Genomic DNA, 26,956 nt, shown 5'->3' on the forward strand with positions numbered 1-26,956 from the left:
TAACATTTCCTTCAGACTGAATTTTAACCCCTTCTCTCTCTTTCTGGAACTTCATTTCCAGTAGCAGAGGAAATGTTCTTCTCATGATAAGTCAGTATCAGTAGCGGGCTGTAAAAATTACTTCAGTTTAATTCAAACTTAGCATCATTTTCCTTGGGGCATGGGATCAGTTATGAATAATTCACTTACCAGTACCTTATTAAGGGCACATGATATAACATATACTGCACTGTAGTAAAAAGTGATGCCAACAGTCAGGTGAAAATACAGATTAGATTTTAAAGTAGAATACAAAGTTATAGGAAACATGTTCACGCATTCTGTTAAGGCCACTAGGTAATTAGTAAAAAATTTATCTTATTTCTCCAGGAGCGGGGGAAGAAATATTTTTCTTTAACTTGAGCTATTAGTACCTACTTTTTACAGCAGAAATCCATCAAAGCAAGAAAAAAAGCAGCACAGTTCTAACAAAGTAAGTCACAAAACCCCAACACTTTGTTCAACTTTTTAAGTTCCACTTGAAAATACATGGAAAATTTTTAGATTGGCATATTAAAAGAATCACTTAAAAACCTAGTATTTTAGTGATATGTATCATACATTGTGCACAACATCATTAGCTTGACTTTGCAAGCCACATTTTGTGCAATTCACATGCTTTTTGTATTTTACATTTACCCGTAATAGTAATGCATGCAATAAAGTACAAAGTCATTATATTTTTAGTATCTTGGTTTATTTTTGTTATGGTTTTGCTAGACATGGTATCGATGCATAGTTGGATACATCAGTGAATTTGAAATGCACACGGAATACTGGTAAGGAATCGTTGGGCAATTCACCTGTAGCAGGCAGGTGTTGGGTGAGGAGGTGTAGCAGGATGCTCTGCCTGGGTGGCAGTAAAACAGCTGGAATAATGCCCTGTTTGCAAAGCTACCAGTGGTGAACGGAGGAAGGGGTTGTCCTGGTGCTTTTGGTGCTGAATAATGCTGAAAGCAGCCTGACTCATCAATCCCAGAGTTAAACACTCCTGACAGAAAGGTGAACCTGTGGCAGATCTGGTAAGGTACCAGATAAAGCAACAAACAAGTGGTACTACTAACTTATCTAAAGATGCTGAGCTGACATGGCTGGCCTGGAAACATAGGGCCCACTCCCACTTTTTAATGAGTGGGGAGAGTCTTCCAACAATCCCCTTTCTGGAGATTCCTTCCTTGAGTTGGGATTTGCCTCAAGGCTACCCTTCAAAGCTGAGAGAAAGAGATTTGCCCACAGTCATTGGTATGGGTGGGTAAAATCAATCTCTACTTCATAATTTCTTTCACTGCCTTTGATATAATTGCTTCAATATTGCTTCAAAAATAGTGGACTGAACTAGACTAGTAGTTATAGCTACTTATACTGTGTAGTAAATAATTCTTTTTAAGATCTTTTAGTCTCATCATTATCATAGAAAGTTTTAACCCTAATAATAACCCTAATTTATTTTTATGTAAGTACTTCTGGTTTGTTATCCTTAATCCTGTGGGACAAAGCTGTGAAAAGGTTCAATAATGCCTATTTAATCCATTAACATAAACCATTGACAGGGTGTGGGGCTGAGGCTGGATCCAGCTGCACCCAGAGGCCTCTATGAGGTGTTTAGAAAGCAAGAGGGTCCTGTCTGTGCCTCGTGACTCAACAGGGGGCTCCTCTATAATCTCTGTAGCTCCCACTCTGCCCACAACACAGACACACAGGCTGAAACAAACACCTAACTTCCCCTTTGTACCCTACCCTGGCTACCCACAAATTACAGCAGCACATGCCATGTGTCAGGTTACCTTGAACAGCTGCCGATGGCCTCAGTGAAAGCTGCCTAAATGTCAGGCTGAGGTGAGAGACTGCCATGTCTGTCTGGAGGGAGAGAAGTCATGGTACAAAGTACTTGCTATTTTCCTTAATATATGTCTGAGTTCAAGCGGCATTCACCTATTGCTGTGGTAGAACTGGTGTAAGAACACGGCCGGAAAAAATGGTGTTTCGAAATTCAGCTCAAAGCTACTGTGAATGCTCACACAGAAATATCGAGACATAAAGAGAATTAAAATACGTAGTTTTAAAGAGAATGAAAATACGTAGTTTTAAACTACTGAATATGTACCCATTAAATGGTCCTTAAACATAGCTAGAACAGTACAGTACTGATTTTAAGGACTGTGGGTAGACTTAATTACCAGAAACACTACAGCTACAGTCTGAAAGTGAGAAAGTGTAATTTGACACCTTGTTCCTATTATACATTTCCCTTTGCAAAAAATCTGGATAAAGCACAAAATTATACAAACTTTATACCATGAAACAAGAATAGAGAAAATTTTCTACACAGGTTTCAGTGTTCACCCCTTGCACAAAACTTATTCATTATTGGCATTTCATAGCCAGTACTATAAAATACAGGAGAGAAGTAAATGAATGAGCAATGCTCCTCTAGTAAACCATCATGCTTTTGGATAAAAGCCAGTTTTGATCTGAACCTCTAAAGCAAGACATTTCTTATGCTGTTTCTGGAAAACTCTAAAGGAAAGAAATTCACAGCATGAGGATAAACCTCTAAGGAATGTTTTGCTCTTCCAATCTTCTTTCCAACAAAGAAACCTTTTATTCATTTTATAAGAAAGGCTAGACAGGCCCACTGTACTATCAGGCAAGTCTGCATTGGCATACATTTCTAACGTGAAGAACAGACAGGACAGTGACTATTCTTTTGATGCAAAGACACATTTTAAAGAGGTGCAACACTTTCCACGATTAGCATAGAGTGCTGCAAAGAGCCTTAAGGATTCTGCAGCCACAGGAAGTTTCTGGTACTTATTACGACAAGCATCCCATTTAATAATTTTTTTAACTTTATTCTAATATACATTTAATAATGTAAATGAACACATCACGTTAAACCCTTATACCCCTTGGTAACCTAAGTTAACACATGCTACCTTATACATGCAGTTCCATAAAAATGATCCCCTTTTGACAGCTATTCATCACAAGCTGGAGTAGTTAAGGCCCCACTCTTTGACGGGCAGTGAATAAGAAATTTAAAAATTATTAATAGACATTCTCAGCTTGTACATCATAAACTGCACAAGTCTAGACAGTCTTGTCTAGTTAGACAAGACCAGGCAACTTTTAATTTGGGACTCTTTCTGAGAGATGTCTATAAAGAAAAACTGAATAGTCCATAGTGCAAATTACTACCTCATAAACTGCAGCATAATAACACTTTTCCTTATGGATCTTCTTTATGAGGAAATTTATATTTCTGTAGTATAATAATAATAATAATAATAATAATAATAATAATAATAATAATAATAATAATAATGCATTTTATTTTACACTTATGAGGATGATATTGCACTTACTGGAAAATGCTTTACTGAGTAGTAATGTCTTTAAGCAAGCCTGTGTAATAAGCAAATTTTATTTTCTTGAGTCTCCCTGAATCTTCACACAATTCTTAAATATTAACTAAAATTCCTTGGTTTCAAATTAAACAGTACTCATATTTAGTGTATTTTTAAAAATTAAACAAATTGGCCAACACACCATAATACTATAACCAATCTGTATACCCCTTTCTAATTTTGAGGCTAGTAATTATCTGCAAATTAAATATTAAGCAACCACAGGGGTATACAGAATTTAGTAAAACACTTTGTGATTACAGATTCAAAGAGGTGTGGATAGACAGTGTGAAATAGAGGTGGTGTTTCTTTTAAAATGGTTGATTGCAAAAAATCCAGCAGGACTCCTAACATATTAATAAATTAGAAAGGCTAACAGGGATTTTTTTAGAATTGCCATACACTATTAAATCCTCAATAATACCTAGCATTTATATAGAACTTCACATTTTTAAAGTGCTATACAAATACTATCTGGATGAAATGTATTCTCCAGAGGCAGAATACAAATCCAAAGTGAAAGGTGATCAAATGAATGGCACCATAACAGTAAAATGTAATGTAATTACTACAGAGAGAAACTAAGTACTTTATAATCAGCTCGCTATGCATGAACTATCATGGAAGATCACACACTGTACAAGGGAATTGTAGAGATATAAAATTATTATCATTCTTTAAACAGGTTCTGTGACCACAAGAGCTGTAACTGGCTCCACAACTTTAAAATGCCGAATTCAGAAGGTGTAGGAAACACAAGGAAACCCTTCAGTGACAGACAGGCAGGTTATTTCAAGTGCTTGCACAAACCACCTTGAAAAGCCATTATTCCTATACATCAATGCGGATTCCGTGTTTTATGGACATTAATTCTCTAGTGCCCGTTAAATACATAATAAATGAACACAGATGAGGTAAAGATGCTGTAATTGCCACATACAGCCAATATGGCAAGGGAGGAGTTTTTCCAAACGGGCAGATCCAGAGGCCATGACGAATCCCATCACGGACATGATGAGAAGTCCAGGATATGAACAACATCCAGGGAAGAAAGCACCATGAGTCCTTAAGCCTGAAAAGCTGCATGATAAACTTTAATGTCAGAGCCACCACAGGAATCACAGTAGAACAATGAAGAAGTGGTCTCCGTGGAAGAGTCAGAGCAGCCTGCAGAAGAGAAAAATATTACTGCCAATGGCTACAACTGTGACAAGAGAAGAAAAGTTTCATGAGTGTTTACAAGTGCATTGTCAGGTGACTAAACGGAAGCAGAAAGAAAAACATACTGTTCCTTTCCACTGCAAAATTTAAAACCAATTTTATGCACGAGAGTTGTGTGCTGCCCTGTCTCTACTGTATGATATGAATCATGCATCCTACTAAGTACTATCATCAGCAAAACAGGGAGGGAGAGAAATGAGGAATCCTGTTTGCCACACAGTCAGGTGGAACACGGGAACCTGTATTATCTGCTGCACTGATTATATGTCTTTAATTTCAAGACAACTAAAGGAAAACAACCATGCAATACACTTGAAATATTTAGTATGTTTTACTTGAAATAAATCATGTGCTTTAATGGCATTTACTCCCAAAAATACATCCTGTATTTTACTACAGTTGTCACCCATAAAGTTGGTTTAGTTGCACAGTGTTTAAAACACCAAAATAATTTTCAATAGGACAAAAATATGAGCAAAGTTACATGTATTTTGATCACCTTGAGACAGTATTCTTCATGGACAGGCAAAACAAAGTTCATGAACAAAGATCTGAAACATTTGTGAGTGGGATTTTTGTGTCAACAACTTGTTTAACAATAACTCAGCTGAAAGCCTGATATTTGGTTTTAATATTGGTGAAGCCTGATATTTGGTGAATGTCTAGGTATTGAGATTACATTTAGCCATTTTAAGAAGTGATAATGTCAATTTAATATACATGTTTGAGGAGATATTCTGTGGGTGTACTCAGTAGCAACAGCAACAATAAAAAACTGTAATGGTATTTTGGATTACTATTTCACAAATAAGTAGATTCTTGTGTCTGTAAACACAGGAGAAATAACAGCACACTACCAGAAGGACTACAGAAGTGCTGATGTGATATTCATTGGCTCAGTTCAGTTGCTGGGGGAAAACTCAGAAAACCTGGAACAAGGCCCCAGAGATGTTAAGCAAAAGTGTATCTTTGCTGTGTTGAACACATCCCTCACTGCACCTAGTGCAGAAGGCAAACAAAGCCATCTCTAACCTGTTCATTCTTCAGTTGTGTTAATCCTTGCAGGATGCAACAGGAAGAGGGCCTGGCAGTGGGACTCTGGAATAGGTTCATCAAGCTCAGGCATAACTTAGATAACTGCATGGAACACTACCTTCTCGGCAAGGAAGCCCTGATGTAGCCTTACCCAGTTTATTAACTGATTAGAGATGGGAAGTTACAGGCTACCCTGAAATAAAACAGCTCATGTTTTAAATCATAGCCAACCATAAAAGGCCTGCAGAAAGATTTGTTCTAGTAGCTTCCCACCACACACTTGTCCTTGACTCCTGATCAGGTAATGGGATTTAAAAGCTCACAAACTGTCTCAACAATTTTTAACTCTAATGTTGTGGACGCAATTCCTTTAAGTTGGAGCAAAAGGTATATTTTCTTCAACTTCAGTTCTGTTTCACACAAGCAGATTGTTCATGAATTAAGGCAGAAAAATCTTGTGATGGTGAAATTGTTTATCACCTGCCTTACAAAGAGTCCAATTTTTGTTACTGTCAACAAAAGGCTCAAAAGTACATACTAACTTAATTTTGAAAAAACCTGAATGTTCCTGCAGATAATCTAGTGACTGGCCTCTATTTCTGCACTTTGGAAAAAACCAGTAGTACAGTCTTTAATCAGTCTCTTCCCTCTGGCCTATTAAGGTTAGATGCCAACTGCACACAGTGAGTAAGGAAGATTTTAATGATACTTAGGTACACAGTTTATCAGTACTGGTGCCAAGGTGATGCTTACATTCTTTTCACGTAAATTTCAGATGGCAGGGTTGTTCATATAGCAAACCTGAGTGTTCAATGTCAGCAAGAGAAAGTCATATTCTGTAACTGTAGTACAGCCATCAAGCTTCTGATACGCTGTTGCCCAAGGCCTGAGAGAACAGTCTGTTTCCTCTTTTACATTCTGTGACTAAAGGAACACTTACATCCTTGAGTTGCCAAGCCCTGGACACAGACAGGTAGGTCCATTTGCTGATTTAAGCTGCTATACTCTCTTTCTCCTAACAGGAAAACTTGTTTGCCTTTAGAAAGCACCAGATCTTTAAAAAATCCCCCAAAACACAAAAACCAAAAAAACCCCACCAACAAAGAAAAAAACCAAAAAAAACCCACTGCAAAACACAAAAAAAACTTCCTTTTCTGCCTTAGACCTCTTGGAAAAAGTTGCAAACAGAATTTACTTACAAATGACCTTTTCCATTTGCCTACATATGCAATCAGATGCAAGATCATCTTGCAGTTGCTGCTCCTCCAGCCCCTCTAACTACAATAAGCAGCTGGAGACAGGATGCAATAATTGCACGCAGGAGAACCCACGCAAATTATCTGCTTTAATGCTCACAGCAACACCATGGATGTTGCTCCCTCACTGATATTCTGTAGTGCTTCACAACCCTGAAGTCTTTAGTTCATAGTAACATATTCAATGTAACATAAAGTAGTAATATTAACAACATAGTATGATATTCAATGCTACATTAATTGTGCTTGCGCAAAGCTTATTCTCAAGTTCCAGAAATGCTCCTGTACAGCCCAAGTCAGTCATGGGCGGCACATTTCCCAGCAGTGCCAGTGTTATGTATGTTTGCCACCAACTGAATGTTCTACACTTCCAATATTTGGTGACACCAAGACAGCAATTTCTGCATGTCTGCTCTGCAACGTCAGTGTCTGGGCTACAATCCTGGTGGAGTCTGGGAGCAGCCCATCATGTCATACCAGCACTCCTGACTGACAACAGGCTGCTGGAACTACCATCTCTGGAGTAGTCAGCGAGACAGATTCTTCTATACTTGTGTGCACAGTAAAAACCACATGGAGCACAAAGAACTACAAATTCCAAGTAGTAAAGTCATTGTAGACTATCATACTCGTTGCAAAAATAATGTGGGCAAAAGGTCAGATCACATGGTACTTGGTACACAAGTATTTATCAAAGCAAACATACAAATACCACAGGTGACTATTTACCCTGAATACTGCAGAAAAATAATGATGACCATGAAAAATAGACCAATGACCAAACAATCCAGGTGCTGAATGGCGTCAGCAAGAACAGAAGTAGGTGACTAGAGTAGTGTGAAGGTAGCAATTGGAGGTGGAAGGCAGTACCGCCTTGTGCCGCACAGAAAGGTTACTCCAGAAAAAATAACTCGTCATCAGATTTAAAAGTGATGATGATGAGCTTTATAGGTGATTGTGTACAGTAACGTGAAATATACTATTGGTACAAATTAGTAATAATGGTGTGGTTGGTTAATTATATGAATTAATTTATTAGTTATTTAGTAATGTGTTGCAAAAGCAGTAAACATGTTAGTATCTTAAAGCAGTTACTCTCAACCATGCAATTTAAAGACAAAGAATGGGACTGTAACTACAAAATATGTAGTAAAAAAGTATCCCATGAAGTGATAAATTATATAAGTGACTGCCTGAAATTATGCCAAGAAACTGACAAGCACATCAAATAAAGCCAAGGAAAGAAAAATTACATATTACAATCAGATCTAGCTGGCTAGACAGCACACAGAAGAAAAGTTTATGGGGATTATGTTACATCACAAACCAAAGAGACTCTGATGGCATTGTAAGAAGACAAAACCTGTAACAGATTATTATTCTTTTTTTAAAGGACAGAAGGATTGTACTTTTCTGCCACTGAGAGGAATTAAACTACAGTATTTGGCTCAAATGAAGTCTCACCTAAAATACTACTCATGGTTTTGGACAGGACCCTTTAGATGTAATTTAGGCAAAAAAGCCATAGATAGGAGAGGAGAAAAATAGTGTGAGGTTTAGAAAACACAAACTTGTTTCCTTAAGATTTTTTTTTGAAAGTTATTTAGTTGAGAAGATAGTCTTTGCAAAGCATAGGGGCTTTGCAAGTTGTAATGAGAGTTGAGAGACCTACACCAGATTATTTCCTTTATTAGCCCAGTTAACATATGGAAAGCAAAGGAGTTGGTAGGCAAATCACTGAAAAAGTCTTTGGGCATCTTGTCTTTTCCTCATCTCAGCTAAATACATTTGGCTACTAAAATGCAATGTTTCGTGTTTCTGATTTGAAAAAAATTTTGGAGGAGATCATAGAAATCAGCTGTCTTTTGCAAAAAAAAACCTTAAAGAACAAGAGAACTAGATCTGTCATCAACAATTAGAAAATTAATTGCTATCTGCTTGGGAACTGAAACAACACAGGAAGAAATTAGGTCACAAAATTACAAAAATTTACTTGGTTTCACATAGTAGGGATAGGCTAGGCTACAGAAACATTCCCCATCAAGGAAGGTGTAAGTATATTTAACCTTGCCTCACTACCAAGTGGCAAGTCACCTCCCAATTCCATAACAAAATTCAACAGTCAGCTTCTCAAACTGACATCGGTGAAGTGTGACATCTAGTGGTCATAATTAAGGAAAATACTGGTAATCATCTCAAATGCATGAAAAAGCAGCAATAAAATTTTAATACTTTCTAACAGCTAGCCATTCATTTACTTGCATTCACTGATTTTAAAATAAGAAAAAACAGATGAGACTAATTTGAGATTTAAATTCTATTCCATATTGTTATTCAGTAGTAACATTATGCAATACATTAACCAACCAAACTAACTTTCCTTTTCTTTACTTAGTTTTGTAATTGCACAGTACTTCCACATGCAGGAAGTACAGAAAAGGGGAGAACCAGGGACTACTCTGGGAAGAATGATGCCAGGCACCAGAACATGCTGGAGCCTGACTGTCCATGTGGCAAGATGGTGGGTCAGTGGTATCCTGGACTGCACTGGGAATGTGGCCAGCAGGTTCAGGGACCCAATTCTTCCCTTTCCCCTCAGCACTGGTAAAGCCAAGAGGGGAAAACTGACCAAACACGCAAATAAGAGGCGTCTTTTCTCTACAATAAATAGTGACAAACTATGAGCAAACTAGAGGAGGAAAACTTCTGGAAAAGAGTGCCATAATCTGGTAATACTAATGCTATTGAGAAACTCTGTTCTAACAAGCAGGTCTGCAAATAGACAATGATCCATTAACAGGAGCCAATTCACCGTTTTACATTTATTAAGCTGATGCTTCTTACCTACTATTTTTTGGATTGTTTTTTTTTTCCTCCAATGAACTATATTTAAATACAATCAAACTGCCTTTTTAAAGGTGACAGCTCACATATAGCTTGTTCGTAGGAGAAATATTTAGGGCTGGCTAAAACAAATGTACTACTCATAATGACTGAATTAAATAAAACAGAAGCTCTATCATTTACGTTTCAGATATTTCTACTCCACATTTCATGTATTTCTAACCCTTACTGTAAAGTGAAGTGGAATAATCCACTTCATTGGCAAAAGTGTGCAGGCAGCACTTAACTCCTTAAGCTGGATAACCAGGCAACTATGTGATACATGTAGAATAGCATCTACATGCACAAAACTCTTTTTTTCCTTCCTAAACAGCAGAAACTGAACACTAGATGTAAAATATTTTTATGGCTTTTAAAATTGTAACATCTGCATAAAAACATTATTCCTGTATATCTATGAAATTTATTTAATTAAATTACCAGTGGAACTTTTTTTGTCTAGGACATGGTAGAAGAACAGTAACGTAAACAGTGATAAATTAACAAATTACTGATCTACTGACTTACCTTTAATGACAGAGATCCAGCAAGAAAGAAGTGGTCCACATCAATGACAGAGGCAAGGAAGCCAGCCAGGGTGACCTCAGTGAAGTCACTTTTCTTCCTGAGTCCAATCACTATTGCCCAGGACCACATCCCCAGTATACCATGCACTGCATTATCAGATAAGGCTCTTAGCCAGTCATTTTGCTGAATGAAGGAAAACTGCAGGAGTCTGTCTGCTACAAAGCAGAATATCCCCAAACCTAGACTGGAAAGAACTGACGCTGTGCTGAAAGTCTGGAGAAGAGCGTGGGCCTTTTCAGTCTCGGATGCCATGACGAGAGCCATGTTGCAGCACACAAAATGTCATCAGGACACACACTGTGCATTGTCCCTCGTATCGTCAGTTGTTCTGTAAATGTCAGAGATCAGAAAGGAAAGTATTAAACAAAGAAAATCCATTTGCACAAAACATTTGTCACCACAGCTACAATTGGGCATTAAGACCCCAATTTCACTGTTTGCATTTAACATTCCCAGGGAATTTTTTATTTCAATTAGTCTATTGACTAGAACACTACAGCTTTGAATTAAAACACCTGCCTTTTTTTAACTAGAACCAGCACAAGTAACACAGAGAGCTCTAATTCCACTTACTGAAACCTTAAATATTACAAAATAACCTCAAACATCTCTGTGATAACTCACTGAATGTGTTTCAAGATTCCTTCTTATCTTAAATACATGATTTAACCCAACTAAATACTTTACACTATAATAACAAAAGAAGATTCAGTTTGGAAGATTCTTATGACTGATGCTCAAAATCCCAGCTTTCTCTATAAAACAACTGTTAAAACTGAGTTTTCAATGTATAATCCAAACCACTGCTTTAATTTACATTCTTTGTTAACATATGTAGTACTCTCCTGGTACCCTTTCCTGAGCAATGCCTTGTTTAATTTAGAGACTGGAACGTAGAATAAACCTTAAGAAAACCAAACCCACTAAAATATCTTCTTTGTGTTTATTATTATTTATAATAAACACAAAGACAACAACCATTTAGTCAAGCAAAGTAATCAAAATCATTTCCTTATAGAGCAAAACTACCTAAGCTTTTCCTCAGCATGTGCTCCAGCAGAGAAGCTGGCTGTTACTTTTAGGATTTATCTACTGTCTGCCACCTTACCTTCATAACTCCTCTTTTTGCAAGAGAAGTTCTAACTGTCCCAGCTGTTATGCAAGTCTTTTTGGGAAGCTATACAGACATAACACAGTTTTAAAGCCTACATCCTGCCTAAAAATGGATACTTCCCATCAGTTCACCATTTTTGTGCAATACATTAAATCTTGACAACCCTTCTTTACTAGGTAAGTTCTTATTCTAAAGGGCCTTTTCGAGTGTATTAGACTTCCTAACATGACACATAACAATTTATGGTATTAAAGACACTATAAATCTCATATATAAATATCTATCTCATACATAAAAATCTCAGATATAAATGTTTGTTCCAGATTATTTACATGCCTGTCTGGTGTAGAATTATCCACAAGACAGAACGACTGGCACTCTCTGTAGGAAAAGAAAAAGCCTACTGAATCATTTATTTAGAAAACATTTAAAAAAATAAAAGAGAAGAAAGCATGAATAATACATGGACTTTGCACAGACATAAAAAAGTGGGTCAAATTTAGTCTGTTAACCATGACAGGACCTCTTCTGAATGAATGAGTAGACACAAAGTATTTCCTGAAACAATGGAAGTGCTGTTTTCTGGTGGGCGGCTTTATGGTACACAGGACATGGCTGAATAAATTCCATGTTAAGGAAAAAAAAAATGGCAGTCTCTTCACAAATGTTTCTTCTATATGAGCCATCATGTCAGATTGGATTTCATTTAAAATTACCATAAAGGCTGTGTAAGAATCCAATCTGTGAAGAGGTGATGTAGGAACATACCTTTAAAAAGCACACCAGTAATCAGAATCAAACCTCCCCTGGGAGTAGGAGAACATTTTTTTTTCCATCACAGGTGCCTTACTCCAGTCGGAAATGTCTGTGGTCTATGCCTCAGCATTGAGCCTCTGTGCTTTCTGAATCCAGTCTGCCCAGCCCAAACACCACTTGTTCCATCCTAAATAAAAACAAAACAGGCATCAGTAAGCACTGATATTAGGCAAAACAGCATACATGAAATATGAACAACAGTAAAAAAATCCAGAAAGAATAAACATGTATTTAATTAATTTGTAAACAAATATAATTGAGGTAAAAGCAACTTCAGCTAAGCTTTCAAGCTCTGTGAAAGAAAGCAGAAAAAAACCCTAAACCAAGAGAAGAGCAGAAATAAAAAGAGAGCATTATAGTACCTAAAAAATAATAAAATAGAAAGTCCAGTCTTCTACCTAACTGCATTTCAACAGACAGAGCAATCCCTTTTCATAGATTTCTTCTTGTGCCTAGAAGATTCCCACCTAATGAAACATTTATTAAGTCGCATTCAGGGATCTCTTTTTAACTTCCACCCCATCACTTCGTGACCCTGGAATAATAGACAAAGAGAGACCTAGAAATTCATACAGCAACAGAGGTCTGTGTCAGCTCTGGGTTAGGCTTACACTTGTGCTATGGGTGGTATTAGCATGTGTTCCTTGAGCCAGAATGAAAAACAGGATGCAAAACTGGCTTCAGGTTGACCATAGTCAAGAGCCATGTCCAACTGTTCTTTTTAAGCCGTTTCAGCCTCCTTTTAAGAAAAAAATGAGTGCCGCCTATGTAAAAATCAACTCACATTCCTAGGTACAACAGAATTTCCCAGAATTTTTCTGCAGATCAAGAGGGAAATCAGACCACAAAAAGCAAAACTCTGGAAAACCAAAATAATATCTGAAATTATAAATTTTAATGTAAAACTAGAACATTTCTTTTTCCCTGAAAAATGATGCTTTTCAGGCTCTTTACAAAATATCACAATAAAGTGTAGATTTTTCCAGTCTGTAAATCTCACAAAGCAGCTGTTTAGCTTACATTTTTGCTAAAACAGAAAAGTGGGGAATAATTCACACGGAAATTTTTGTAGACCTCTGTGTGGTCACTACTGTTAACACCCTGAAGGGAAGTTCTGGGTTGGTTTTATGTAACAGCTTTGAGTTGTGGTTTCTCATGACATTTTTAAATGAGATAAAGCACTGAGCAGAATGTCTGTCTATAGTCTCAAAATGAAATTTTGTAGATATGCTTACTTTAATTTAAGGAAATTACCCAAATAATTTTAATAAACACGCAGTTAACACTTTAAATTACTGTCATGAGAAGCTATTTATATCAAAACTGTATATACACTTTCAGGAAAACAGCTAAGAGGCTATGGTGTATGAGCAAAACAAAAATCAAATGGCTAAAATTATCACTTAGAAATATTGCTCTGCATAATTTTTGCTCCAGTTTTGCATGACGCTATTAGATACACGAATACATATAGGAATTTAATGCATGAAGTTACAGAATCACACGATCAATTAGGTTGGGCAAGACATCTGAGATCATCTAGTCAACCTACAACCAGACAACACCCTGCCAACTAACAGAATTATGCATTCTACACAGGAAGTTAAAAGACTTGTAATCACTCACAATTCTATAATCTCCTAAACCCCTCGTTATTTGATATTGGTTGTTAATTTATGTTAAAAACCGCATGAAGCAGAATTAAGACACCAGCTCAAACCTTTAGAATACAATCGCGTGGAAAAGGAGATGCCAACCTAAGACTATCTGTGAAGAACTGACAGTGGCAACATTTTTGGGTCAGATAATTATAACACATTATTGGAGTGATCATGCAAATATTTTTGGGCCAGATAATTATAACACATTATTGGAGTGATCATGCAAATATTTTTGGGCCAGATATAACGCATTTTTGGGGCTGGAGAGGGCAAAATCCCAGAAGGAAACGGTAGGATTTTACCAAGACGCCGAAGAACAAACTAAATTAAACCGAGCAGGAAATTAACCTGTGAACCCGAGATCAGCGGGAGCGTGAGGGGAGGCGCGGGCCTCGCAGCCGCCGCCGCCCGCCCCGCCCGCCCCGGAGCCCACCTGGAGCGCGGCCGCCGCCGTCCGCCCTTCGCCCCATGGGGCTCGGCCAGCCCGATCCCGGCCGGAGCGGGCGGGCAGCGCGGAGGCAGGGGGGCTCAAGAGCGCCCCGGGGAGCCGGTCAGGAAGCATGCGTGGCCGCGGAGCCAGCTGGGAGCCCGGCCCGCCTCCTCTCCGCCCATCCCCGCCGGCAGCGGCGCTGGTTGTGAGGGAGAAGTGTTTCCTGGATTATTACATGGAGGGTTTGGTGTTCGCCCTTTGGCTCCTTTAAATGCTGGGAGGGAAATCGATGATGAGAGTTTAGTGTTTTGTCATTTAGGACATGGTGCGCCTCTGACAGACCACAGAGCAGAGTAGTGTCTTCTGTCCTCAAATTAGTACTTATTTACACAAAGAGAGCACTATAGAAAGCATTTGGGAAACATTTTATTCAGTATTAAGACTTCTTGGTGTGAGCATCTGAACAAAAGCACGTTTTTACAGTAGAAACTTCCCATGTCCATTTCAGCAGCAATCCATCAATCAAGTTGATTCGAATATATATTCAAACATTAAAAGCAGCACTGTCAGGTCAGGCCTGATCTATTTATACAGCAGTGCCCCATTATCGCAACTGTTTTCTTTGCCTATACTAAATATAGCACTGGCGTTATTATTGATATTACACTGGCACCTGACAGACTTCACCAGGAATACACCGGCAGCCTGTCCCTCTGGCCTCAGCCTTCATTCCTGTCTCCCTGCAGAGCCTCCTCAGACACAGCTGGGACAGCTCCTGTGAGGACAGGGAACACACGGCCTCACCTCCCAGAAGCGGCAAGCAGAGATTCAATATCCTGAATGACTTTAGAAGTTTTTTCCAAAGCCTCCGAGACACAATCTTCATTGAGTTCTTCTGTCTCACACCCGTTTTCTTTTTGTCTGACAGTGACACCAGATGGATTGGATTTTGTGGCAGATGATCTTTTCAGAATGTTGCTACTGTCTAATAAAACTAGTGTTACTTTGTTAAGAAAAAAAATTCAGACTCTTCCTCCTAAAGAGAAAAATTAGTCTCAGCATTTGTATTCATCATTCTGCCTTGCAAAGTCTCACATTTTGTAGCATGGTAATTACATACAGGTAAAAAAAGAAAAAGATTGTATTACTTAAAACGTCTACAATATCAATAGAAAAATGTCTTTTAGACTTCAATTTATCCAAAAGTTACTTTGAAAAGAAAAAGGGTGTTACACTTCAGTTTAACAGCATGCACTTTTCATACTAATGGAATTAAACACTGGCTTAAAGACAGTTTTAGAGTGGCTTTAAGCAGATTCAGTACAGTGCACATTTCCAGCTGGCTGAACACAATAGAACAATACTAAGGTAGCTGATAAACAGAAATATACTGTACTGCAACCACAAGCCCAAAGGCAACTGTGTTGTTCCTCTTTCAAGAACAGATCAGCAGATGACTCTTAGCAAAACTGATGCAATACACATTAAAGGGCTTTGTTTTCTGGCAACTTTTCATTTTTGTTTTGTACTTCAACACTGTTTTTAAGTTTTTTTTTAATCTTTTCCACAAAATCAGTGATAAAACAAAAAAGATAAGTAAGAAAATGAGGGTTTTTAAGTAAGACAGTAGAAGAAGGTAAGATCAGGATAGAGAGCCTTTGATGATCTAAAGTGCAGAGTTGAACATGCAGATAAACAGCAGAATATAAAAGTGAAAAAAATCTTTACAGCTTTTAAAAGGATACAATTAAATCTCTGTATTTTTTCAAGCTCAGCATCAGCAGACCTGTCCAAAAAAAGAAAGGTTATTTCTCAAGGACATTTTCTACTTCAGATTTTAGTTTTTGACAGTTTCCAGCAATACTGAGAATTAGATTAGCAAAATCTCTGTGTTTGATACCACTGTTCAATGGCTGACATTTGTAAATCATTTTTGTTTCCAAAAATTTGGTCTCTGCTCTAAGAATAGTCTTTTTGCTGTAAGTATGTATAAATAGAGATAGAATTTTCATTTCAGCAGCTATAAAATGCTATAAATATAACATAGCTGATGCTATAAAATACATCAGCTGAATCTGCTATAATTTAAGTAACAAGTGCAATTGTAATTGATTTCAATTAGCACATTTTTAATATTCTAATGTTTGCAGATGATGTCAGTAGATTTTTGGTCAGTAAGTAGCAAGTGCAACTGCAATTGATTCCAATTAGCACATTTTTAATATCCCAATATGTTTAGAGATGATGTCAATAGATTTTTGATCAGTAGCATCTATTAGAAAGGACAAATACATCAGCAAGAGAAACAACTGTCATTAGGCAGTTCAAAGTACTGTTTTAGATGCTTGATGTTCTGTTAAAAAACATCTTTCTTGGTCTGATATTTTTCCACTGCAAGACACCATCTTTGGAACATTAACTGTGCTTTGACAAAGTTAACATAATTCTGATTTTTAAGACAGGCAAAGCACAACGAAACAACCTTCACCTGAAACTCACTGAACATTTTAAACACTGAATGAAAAATATGAAACCATATACAAAATAAATGGACTTTAAAAATAAATTTTCATTTTTGTCCATTAGGAAATGCAAGACATAAAATTCAGATTATAATATTTTTGAGTTTTGTTTTCAACGTTATTTAAGTCAATTATTTGGGATAAAGATGAATACCAATTTTCTTCAGTTAGGGAGTGTACAGGATATTCAGCAATCTCCTTCCTTTCATGCAAACTTCTGCACCATTCTATTGCTGTTCTGATGTACCTGTGTTAATATGAAAATTCAAAAAAGTAGTTATTTATTTAAGAAATAAACTCAATTTTTGAAAGAAAAACTGAAGGCACTAAGGAACACACCTCGATCTGAAAGAAAAAGCTATGATTCAAAATGTATATTTTTCTCCTAGCTTGCCTTGCCATTTTTTGTCTAGAATCTTCTTCATATTTAGATCTATACAGTTATAGTAAACTATAACAAAGCTGTATGTTTTGCAATGAACAGTGTACAAGTGTCAATTTTTGTTTGTGAATATCTGCTTGCTAAAATGCAGCACAGAAAACTTCTGATGATTCCAATAATGAGGCTGTAATTACAGCAAGCAGATTAGAAAACAATCTGTAGACAGAGGTCAATATCTGTAATAAAGCAAAAATCAGATAAACTACTGTTCAGTTCAGTTCTGTTTATCAGCTCTATATAGGACAAATCCTTTTTTTTTTTTTTTTAATCCACTGTAGTAAATGCCAAGTTGCATCTCTAGTTATTTTTCTAAAAAGACATTGCCATAACAGTTATAATGGAATCACAGTATAAAGCATGCAGTGGCACTGAGTCACACAGGTCTTGAATCTCTGCCAGAAATAAGATGGAGCTTTTATCATTACATGTTTGGTCCACCCCTACCAGTTTATCATCAGAAAATAGTGTTTCTTTATCTAAGAGGATCTATAAAGAGAAATTTTTATATTTAACTTTTTAAAATTGAACAACTAATTTAAATTACCTTTCATAAACTCCAGGATGACTTATTTGTATTAGCTGCTGTAGCCCATCAGGAGTAGTTAATTTACACCAGCCTACATCTTCATTTATCTTAGAAGAAAAAAAAAACAAACTCAAATATTAATTTTCTGCTGCAGTCCAAAGGAAAAAAAAAAAGTATAATATGCCAATTTAAGAATGAAATATCTATGAACAATCCACTTTAAAAACTTGCAAGTCTGTGATTTGCTAGGGATAGAATCTGCTAAAGTCTGCTGTGACAATTGCAGGGGAAAAATACCTGGCACAGCCCCAACTCTTCCTTTGTGCTATTCAAGAATAAATTATTTCTAGAAGTGTGTAAAAATGTCTCCAAACCTGTAGAATTCTCAAGTCCTTTTTGTTTTTGAATTTTATTGGCATCAGAACTTTTGTTTGGTATTCTCATTAATGTCCTAGTAACACTTTTTCATGGATAGTCCTTTCTCTAAGTCACATGTTACCTGGATCTCACTACAGGAAGAGCTGAAATCCCAAACCATAGTCAGGATCATCCTATCCCAAAAAACAGCATGGACTTTATGATCTGAGTACACAACCAGTCTTCCTGTGCTGGGAATAACCTTTTCATGCAGCAAAACCGGCAACATTTCTTGTCCATCAGTCTCAGATACCTAGAACCAAACAAATACATTAAAAACTTGAAAAAAGGCTATTTACATCATTACAACTGTCTGTATCTGTTCCAGATATTTTATTCACTTGTTTTTTCCAGATCACAACCAGGTCTCTTCATCATGCAATTGCTTCTTAAATATAACTTCTAAATGCATGCTTTTGGTTCCCAAATATCTGCCTTCCTGTCTGTGAGGATACACTCACCATTCTTCCCTCTGGATTAAGTCCTATTCCCTACAGTCTGTATAATCATCCTTATAACACTGCAAGATTTATAAATTTTCAGCTACATACCATTTTCCAGCAGCAGAGATAATAATTATGACTTAATGACAGTTTTGTTTTGCAGCAATACTGAAGAATTCTGAGGAGACAAAAAAAAAACCCCAAAAAAGTATCAAACATTTAATTCCTATTGTGTCTTCTAAGCACTTGCAAACTTTGTTCTGTAAGTTTCAATATGCCCTCAGTGCTAAGATAACTTCCTTTCATTTTTATACTTAAAGTAATAAGCATTTGTGTAATTTTAACTCCTGTCCTTTCTAAGTCAGCAGAATTAATGTAACAAAAGTTACTTGGTTGCCTGAGTAATAATGGAGGATATTGAGTATGGATGTCCGGGCACATCTGGAGGTAGGCTGCTCACTGAATACATCTTTTCTTCCATCTGAGTAAAGAGCAGAAAGAAGATTAGTTAGTTACAGGTACTGTAGCATAAAAACGGAATTAAAAGCAAGTTATGAAATTTCTAACCTCCCAGAAGCCAACCATAATCACATTTAAATCTGCCACAGAACACAGACAAATATTCGATTGAAAATTGTATCCTTAAGTGTACGCCTGTATGAAGAAATATTCAAATATTCAGTTTCTTTACAGTCAGTAAGAACCAGAAACTTTTCTTGTCAGAGAGTAGCCTACAGGTCATTACTGAGCAGCAATGTTTGACTACAAGTTAAAGGCTGGGTTCCAAGAGTACAAATTTGATCCTTAATTCTGCTTTAAAAATACAAGGTGTTGCATTAGCACTTGAGAGGACCTCTCCTCTGGGGTAACTTTACAGACAGGCACAAAGGCAAAATCCTTTTCCACTGAACAAATGGTCTGCAGCAAAGCCAGAACAAAACCTGCATCTTCTAGGTTCTGTCTTCATACAGTAGTAAACACTTCCAAGTACAAAGAGATTAAACTCTAATCAATAACATTAGCTTCAAGACTAAACTTCAAAATTAATGAGAAATGGTTGTTGTAGAATCTTACTCGAGTTTGATAAAATAAATGTTACAATGAAGAAGAATTTTCTTATTGCATAAAATTTACAATACCTTCTGAAACAGAAGGAATAATCTCATCTTTTTGCATAACTAATGGCGTGATTAAGGCATTATAGTAATTACCAGTGTAGGGACTTCACTACACACTGCATAGACAAATGTCTTAAGGCAGCTGCTAATTTGAAGGAATTTGAAACATCCTTTTAAGTAGTTCTAGTTTTTAAATAGTTTCATACCTTTTTTGTTCCTTTTTGGATTGCATAACGTACAAAATATTTTCCCAAAAATTCTCCCTCTGACTTGAAAAATGAGTCATCACCAGGATAAATTTCTATGATGTTTGTCCTACCATGGATAAATCTAAGAAAAATAATAAGATTTTTAGCAAGTATTTGAACTGCTGTGTCACTAGACAAGCAAAACAGGTTATTAAACCTGAAGAAAACAATAAGCAGAGACATATTTTCAGCAACTCAGATGTTAAAAATTTCTACTGTTTCACAAACAGTAGAATGTACCGATAATGTCTTTTAACACAGAATATTAATATTACTAGGCTCTTTGACATGTGCATGGGGGTGGAATTTTACTAAGCTAAAGAAAGCTTTTTTGTGTCAAGGTAAACATATTCAAGAGCTGCTCATTCCACAAAACACTGTGATCCTGTAAAGAAAAATCCAACCTTCTTAGAAGACCAGCCACATCTAGTGTACACAGGAGAATGCCAGACTGAACAATTCCTGAACAATCTAAACGTCTTAATTGAGAAAAAAACTTCTGAAAAAACTCTGAAGTGCGGCTAAACATTTTGTTTAGATGAGATAAAAATTTTGGAATTACACTGAAGAAAAATTAAGAATACTAAGCAGAAAGATTAAAGGGCTAAACACCAGTGATGCTTTTGATGCTTTTATCAAAGACTTTTAGGCGCTAATAGCAGTTATAGCAATTTCAATTTGAAAGTCCTGTTGTTGGGTTTTTTTTGTTTGTTTTTTTTTTTTTTCCTTAACCATATGGACAAGGTGACTTGCCAGGAAAATCCACAGCTGAACATGTGAATTATGTAGGTCACCAAGATAAACACTTCTAAGCTGTGAAGTCTTCAGCAGCAAGAGGAGAGAACTAATTTGCAAAGAAACCAAGTACCATTATTTTAAGTGAAATCTGTAGTAACTCCAGCTGTCCAGTAAACATTTAAGAAATCAGATTATCAGATCACTTAAACATGACTTCAGATTCAGGCCTGATAATATACTGTGCTTTAAGTCCAGTGAAAAAAGCAGAAACAGACTTTGACATGAAGACTGTGCTCCATTTCTTAAAGAGCGAGAAAGGGACAAAGTAAGACATTTCATCTTAGAGCTTAATTCCCATACAAATAAAGTCTTCCAGATAACAGATGACCTCTTTCATACCTGTAGAAAACACCCTGGCACCACACAACTTGAATTAGCTGATGGAATGAATACTCCTCCGTATCTTCATTCTGAAAGAAGTCACAGAATGCCCACCTATGTGTGTAAAATACAATGATAGCCTCACTAAGTCCATATATTGGTTTTTTGTTTGTGTTGTGTTTGCTGGTAATCACTTCTGTAACTAGAACTGAAGTGTGCACACTTATTCAAATGATAAATTGACACATATTTTCAGAGTCCTCCAATTCCTTAGTGATCCACTTCAGTTACCAAATTAAACTTCTCAATCACGCAAATGATTTTTTTTATTTAGTGATGGTGAGAGACAGCATATGCCACTGGCCCACCTCAGAGATACTCTTTTCAAAACAAGAGGAAAAACCAACCCACTCCAATACAAAACCTGTGTTCTTTTTTCAATATTCTCTTTTTCATTTACATATTCATAAAGCATGTCAGAAAATATATTTTTTTAATCTGAACTAATCACTATAGCTTCATTAGAGTAGGTTACAGAATGGTTTTACAAGGTCAAGTTTCAAGAAATTTCTAAAAGACCCAAAACTGAAAATAATTTTAAACTTTTTTTTATAGCTAGGATTCAATTATTTTGCTAGAAGTTGGGGATCCAAAATGCAGAATAGTAAAGCATATGATAAGAACTACAAAGTAAAGAGTTTAAATTACCTGTGTAGATGTGGGGCTCTGCAGCTGAGTGGCAAAGCTGTGGGTAAACAAGACACTGTCTCATGTGTTTCAGGGTCTGCTAAAACATCACCTTCAACAGCTGTACAGCTGTTTGTCTCATATGTCTTTATTACATTTTCCACAGTATGTAAGTTACAGCATTTTAGTGCCAAGGACAAAGGGTATTTCCATTCTTCTGGGCACAAGGAAACAGACCAACGCTGTGTAACCCATGTGTATTCAGAAGAACAACTTGTGTGGAACAAAGGCACTCCATCTCCATCTTTTTGGTCCTTTGGTTTGGCTGGTTCCCTATACCTATCTTCAGCACAACCACAATTATTCTGATTCTCTATTCTTCTTTGTTTTGATGAGACTTCTGCAGCAGAATTTTTACTTGGTTTTCCACATTGATCTCTGCTTTGATAGTTGCTGTTCTTTTCAGAGGAGCATGAGGATGCTGCAGATGACTGGCTGACTTTGCATAAGAACTCCACTGTAAATTCTTGCTGCAATTCTGACAAGTAAAGGTGAGCATAGCCATCTACAGATGAGATCTTCACACTGCCATTGTCTAAACATCTTGTCAGATCAGCTGTCACAGGGTCAGGCCATTTAATTTCTGAGATATCACTGAGAAGAATCTAATTCAAGAAAAAGGATTGAAATATGCAGCAAGATAAAAATTACCTGCCTCCCAGAAATTCAATGAAGCATTTACATTTAAATTAATTCAGTCCTTCTGCAAGGTGATGAATGGCAAGAAATGTTGCTCTGTATTTACCTGCATGTATGAGCTCAGAGGAAGCAAAACATCTAATCTTCATATCTGCTTCCTCCTGTATTAACAGAGCTCTATCTAGCAATAATGTTTTAATTTAATCCAGCCATAAATTAGGTAAGGTACATGGGCAACTGATCAGGCACAATTGTACATGTTTGTGTTTCCATCGGCCTCTTCAGAAACAAGAGAGATAATGGCGAAATTATCTTGTTCAGAGCAATTATCTGATAAAGAATTGCAAAAGGACACTAAAAAATAACCAATGCCAGACAACAAGGCTGCAGGTAAAACTTCAGTTGAGATAAACGCAATGTTATCTCAATGAGGAAAGGCAATCCTAACTATTTATAGTTATATATATTTCTATATAGGAGGATGGGCTCTGAGCTGACTGCCACCAACCAGAATCCTGGTGTTGTAATTCTCAGTCCCATGAAAACACACTCAATGCTCACCTGCAATTTAATCAGTATGAAATGTTTGAAAGTTCTCGGAATGGAACAAGAGCAAACTAAACCTACCACTGAATACGTATTCACGGCCAACCTGCATTTTGAATACTAGCTGCAGTGGCCAAATGAGAGCCTAAGCACACCACAGGAATGGGTTGTTTTGAACTCAAGCATAAGGCTAGTAACACAGTCTAAGTGTTTTTGTGCCCATGAAGTTATTGTTATGGTAGCAACAGGCCTCAGGGCTTAGGTTACCTCTGCTAGGCCCTGGGCTGGCCTGTCAGGCTCTTTAACAATTTGTTATGGCAGCTGAAGCTTAGTAACTCTTACTTTATTATGGTGGACCACTGAAGTGTGGGAAACAGCAAGGGCCTTGAAAACACGGGCACTGCTTGATAACAGGCCACACAACAATAAAGTGACAGTAAACTGCTGGACAAGGACAATGTCAGGAGTTCTAAAAAGAGTATTTTGGCTTTATGAAAAGCAGTTTTTCTCAAAGTGAGGGGGAAGAAACCAAAGCAACAGAAAACGGGTGTGGGGGAGAAGCCAACAAATATGGTCAAGTGCTTGCTGTGGCCTAGGAAAGCTATCCTGCAGCATTCTGAAGCAAGTTGACAAAACGGATGCTGCAAGTTAAAAACAGTCTAGAAACCCAGCCAATCTCCAAAAGAGCTAAATTGTTCAAGGCCTGAGAGAAGGTGGAACTTACTCCTCAGTGCTAAGAGCAGAGCATCAGCTCTTTGCACTAACTGCATGACTGGTAAGGACTGCTGTCTTTTAATTAAGTATATAGTGACACTGAGTGACAGTGCTTTAGGCAGCTAAACATTAGCATGAAGGGTGTTACTTCTGAAGGGTCAGTCTAAAAGCTTTAAAACTCGCCTGATTAATCAGTTGTCTAAAGATTCCCACCACGCTGTGCAGACACTCATATTCAGTGGGAACCCAGAGAGATGCTGATCTGGAGCAAAGCTTCCAGAAATACCAAATTGGTCTCTGCATGAATGTTCAGTCTGACCTGGACATTGTTCCATTCCTCCCACAGACCCCAGCACCATTTTCACAGGGGTATTCCAATGGGGAGATCTGATAGCCTTGGAAAATACCATCCTGTTGCAGTGTGACCTCCCTCAGAAGTTTCTACTGCCAAAATATAACAACACAAAAAAATCCTAGGTTTTACACTTGCTAAGAATAAACTAAGTTTTAGTATTTCTTTCTACAAAGGAAATGCATTAACAGAGGTCTAAGTAACAGTTAAAACTGTAATTTAAAACGGCAGTAATTTAAGAAAGATGACAACTCCATTAGCCAAACTGCATTCGATAGATCTTCAGGGCCTGTACTCACACACAGGCATGTGAAATTAAATTAAATCCGGTGGATAAGTTTTTTTTTATGAAAGCATTACTCGCCTAATGTGCAATCCCACCTTTTTTCTTTCTGGAGGTATAAGACGTGAAGGCAAGTACGGGCGAGAAGAAAACGCGTTCCGGAAATCTAGCGCTCGTAGAAGTTGTTCCTGTTTAAGTGCAGAGAAAAACAAACCCTATTACGATTTTTTACAAGCAGTGATAACATTTTATGCTGATTTTATACTTTTTGTGGAGGTGAGGCTATGAAACCCGCTCCGCTTTTTACAGAGAGAAACAAGAACTCCTGTTGGGGCCGCGATCCCCGGGCCGGCCCGTTCCCGAGCAGGGAGTTAACTGCGGCACTGCCCAAGGGATGCTACCCGGGACGGCGCAGGGACGAGGGATAGCGCTCCCGTCCCCAGAGCCACTGCCCACTGCATACCCGGTAGGCACTGACGACAAAAGCGACCCGCTGGCGGGTGGTCTCCGCCGGCTGGAGCGGGTGGGCGGCCGCGGGGAGCGCCGCTTCGTACAGATACTCGGAGCCGCAAGGAGACAGCAGCAAGCGGGACCCCCCCGCGTAGTGCACCTCCACCGAGTCGTCCCCGAACAGCACTATCACCCTTTCCGCCTCCATCGCTCGGAGGCCCAGCAAGAACCGCGGGCGGCGCCCGGATCGAGGCGGTTGAAGCGGCCGCGCCGCCACACGGCGGGAACAGCGGGGCGGGGCGACCGCCCGAACTCCGACCGAGCTCCACTTGAACTCTGACCGAGCTCCGCCCGAACTCCTCCTGAGCTCCGCCCCAACTCTGACCGAGCTCCGCTCGAACTCCCCCACGAGCTCCGCTTGAACTTCCACCGGAGCTCCGCCTCCGAGCTCCCGCCGAGCCCCCGCCAAACTCCCCCCGAGCTTCTCCTGATGTGCTGCCGACCTGATCTCCTGCCGAGCTCCTCCCCAGCTCACTCCGCCGGTGAGGTAACCGCGCCTTCCTGATCCCTCAGGCAAGATGAGCGCATTCCGTACACACATCTGTAAAATAAGCTTGAGGGAACTGCTGACAGTGTCCTTGTACTTTTTTTTTTTTTTTTCCTTCTTAATAAATTTTAAAATAATTTTTTATTTGCTGAAAATGGCAGGGTGAGCCAACACACAGCTCTGTACTTAGAACTGGGCGGTAGAAGCCCTGTCTGAACAGAAAGGCCAAGATGCCAAAAGACTATTTTAACATGATGACTAGTTGCCTTTTTTGACTATTATATACACCCTCCACCAATACTTACAGTTCATTCAAAGCTGTTTTAAATGGTTTGACAGTTCACAGCTGAGTGGCAATTATTATCAACCCCCACTCCCAGCCCTTAGCAAAAATGGAGTTGAATATCCCCACTAGTCCATATGGTCTTTCTTAGCTCCCTGACCTGCTTAGGGAAGTACCTCAGATCGACTGACTGCATTCAGTACAACTTTCTATTCTTGACAGCTGTTGTCTCAGCAGAGAGTAGATCCACACCCAGTCAAGTGGCTGCTGACATAGCCATGCATCATATTACCCTGATTCTATTCAGAATACCCTTTTTAATGAGTATTATTCTGTTCAGTAGTTGTCTGAAGCAAGTTTCAAAGTATATATTGGGATTATGAATGAGTATGAATATTATTATTTATGGATGATGCCTTGCATTTTGCTCACAATTTCGCTGCTTTGGTTAGAACCCTCAGCATAGGAACTGTGGAAGTAGGTGACACAGGCTGAAGTAGAGGTGGCAAATTAGCAGTTCAGGGTACAGTGTGGTATCTTCCCTGAGTTTTGGCTGGAAAGCCATTTTCTGTTCTGGTATCAATTAGATGATTTGGATAATTGGATGATTAGAACTATAATTCAGTCAGAGAGAAGTTGCAAATTTCAGCTGTCAGTGAGTTGTGTGTAGTAGGAAGGAAAGGCAGAATGTGATAAGGAAATAATGTCCCAGTGGAAAATAAAGATTACTACTACAAACCAGACTGAGTGTCACTAACATTCAGTGTCATAACAGATTATTCTATTGAAAAAAGAAAACAACCTAGCTACGTGCAGTTTGTGATACTGCATGTGGTTGGGCCAGTCTTGCTTCTCTCTGGTGGTACAATTATTCTCAAACCCAACAGTTAAAACCCAGTGACCTCATCTGTTAAAAAAAAAAAAAAGCCAAAGGCCAGTAGCAAGAACTTCTTTGCAGATTTTAAAGGGAAATACTGAGAACAAGCTGCATTTCTGGATATGAAAATCACAGAACAGCAAAGCACACGCAAAGCAGCAATTCTTGCAGCCGATTTTGAAATTCCTTTAAACAAAAGTGTGATTTTCAAATACTAAACATTTTTGCTAAAT

The 26,956-nt window shown here is 38.0% G+C and overlaps 2 protein-coding genes across 3 annotated transcripts; both read right to left on the reverse strand.

Annotated features, from left to right (window-relative positions):
- Positions 1-714: 714 nt before the first annotated feature.
- Positions 715-14,547, reverse strand: TMEM267 (transmembrane protein 267). Of its 2 annotated transcripts, none has more exons than XM_036403248.1 (4): positions 14,454-14,547; positions 12,394-12,486; positions 10,370-10,757; positions 715-4,613 (listed from the first exon to the last, which is right to left on the reverse strand). In XM_036403248.1, exons 3-4 carry the CDS (start codon positions 10,691-10,693, stop codon positions 4,278-4,280), a joined length of 660 nt encoding a protein of 219 aa, XP_036259141.1. In that variant the 5' UTR covers positions 10,694-10,757; positions 12,394-12,486; positions 14,454-14,547; the 3' UTR covers positions 715-4,277. The 2 variants fall into 2 exon arrangements, with proteins under 2 accessions (XP_036259141.1, XP_036259138.1); XM_036403245.1 differs by having other exon boundaries at positions 12,312-12,486.
- A 313-nt stretch (positions 14,548-14,860) lies between these two features.
- On the reverse strand, positions 14,861-25,264 carry CZH5orf34 (chromosome Z C5orf34 homolog). The gene is made up of 12 exons (XM_036403243.2): positions 25,030-25,264; positions 24,665-24,754; positions 21,994-22,637; positions 21,304-21,399; positions 20,125-20,248; positions 19,190-19,281; positions 18,909-18,978; positions 18,440-18,610; positions 17,959-18,047; positions 17,127-17,219; positions 16,196-16,236; positions 14,861-15,444 (listed from the first exon to the last, which is right to left on the reverse strand). The coding sequence occupies exons 1-12, from the start codon at positions 25,222-25,224 to the stop codon at positions 15,251-15,253; spliced, it is 1,899 nt and encodes a 632-aa protein (XP_036259136.1). The 5' UTR covers positions 25,225-25,264; the 3' UTR covers positions 14,861-15,250.
- Between the last annotated feature and the right edge of the window lie 1,692 nt (positions 25,265-26,956).

This window comes from Molothrus ater, chromosome Z, assembly GCF_012460135.2.
Source record: "Molothrus ater isolate BHLD 08-10-18 breed brown headed cowbird chromosome Z, BPBGC_Mater_1.1, whole genome shotgun sequence".
NCBI classification, from domain to species: Eukaryota; Metazoa; Chordata; class Aves; order Passeriformes; family Icteridae; genus Molothrus; species Molothrus ater.

Bases quoted from the DNA above. Each gene is read 5' to 3' on its own strand.
- CZH5orf34 (XM_036403243.2), bottom strand. From the start codon at position 25,224: ATGGAGGCGGAAAGGGTGATAGTGCTGTTCGGGGACGACTCGGTGGAG. The intron at 19,282-20,124 runs GTATGAAACTAT...CTCTTTACTCAG, and splicing joins TCCAAAAAGGAACAAAAAAG to ATGGAAGAAAAGATGTATTC. The intron at 17,220-17,958 runs GTAATTTAAATT...ATATTAACACAG, and splicing joins CATCCTGGAGTTTATGAAAG to GTACATCAGAACAGCAATAG.
- TMEM267 (XM_036403248.1), bottom strand. From the start codon at position 10,693: ATGGCTCTCGTCATGGCATCCGAGACTGAAAAGGCCCACGCTCTTCTC. The intron at 4,614-10,369 runs GTAAGTCAGTAG...TCTCTTCTGCAG, and splicing joins CTGGATCTCTGTCATTAAAG to GCTGCTCTGACTCTTCCACG.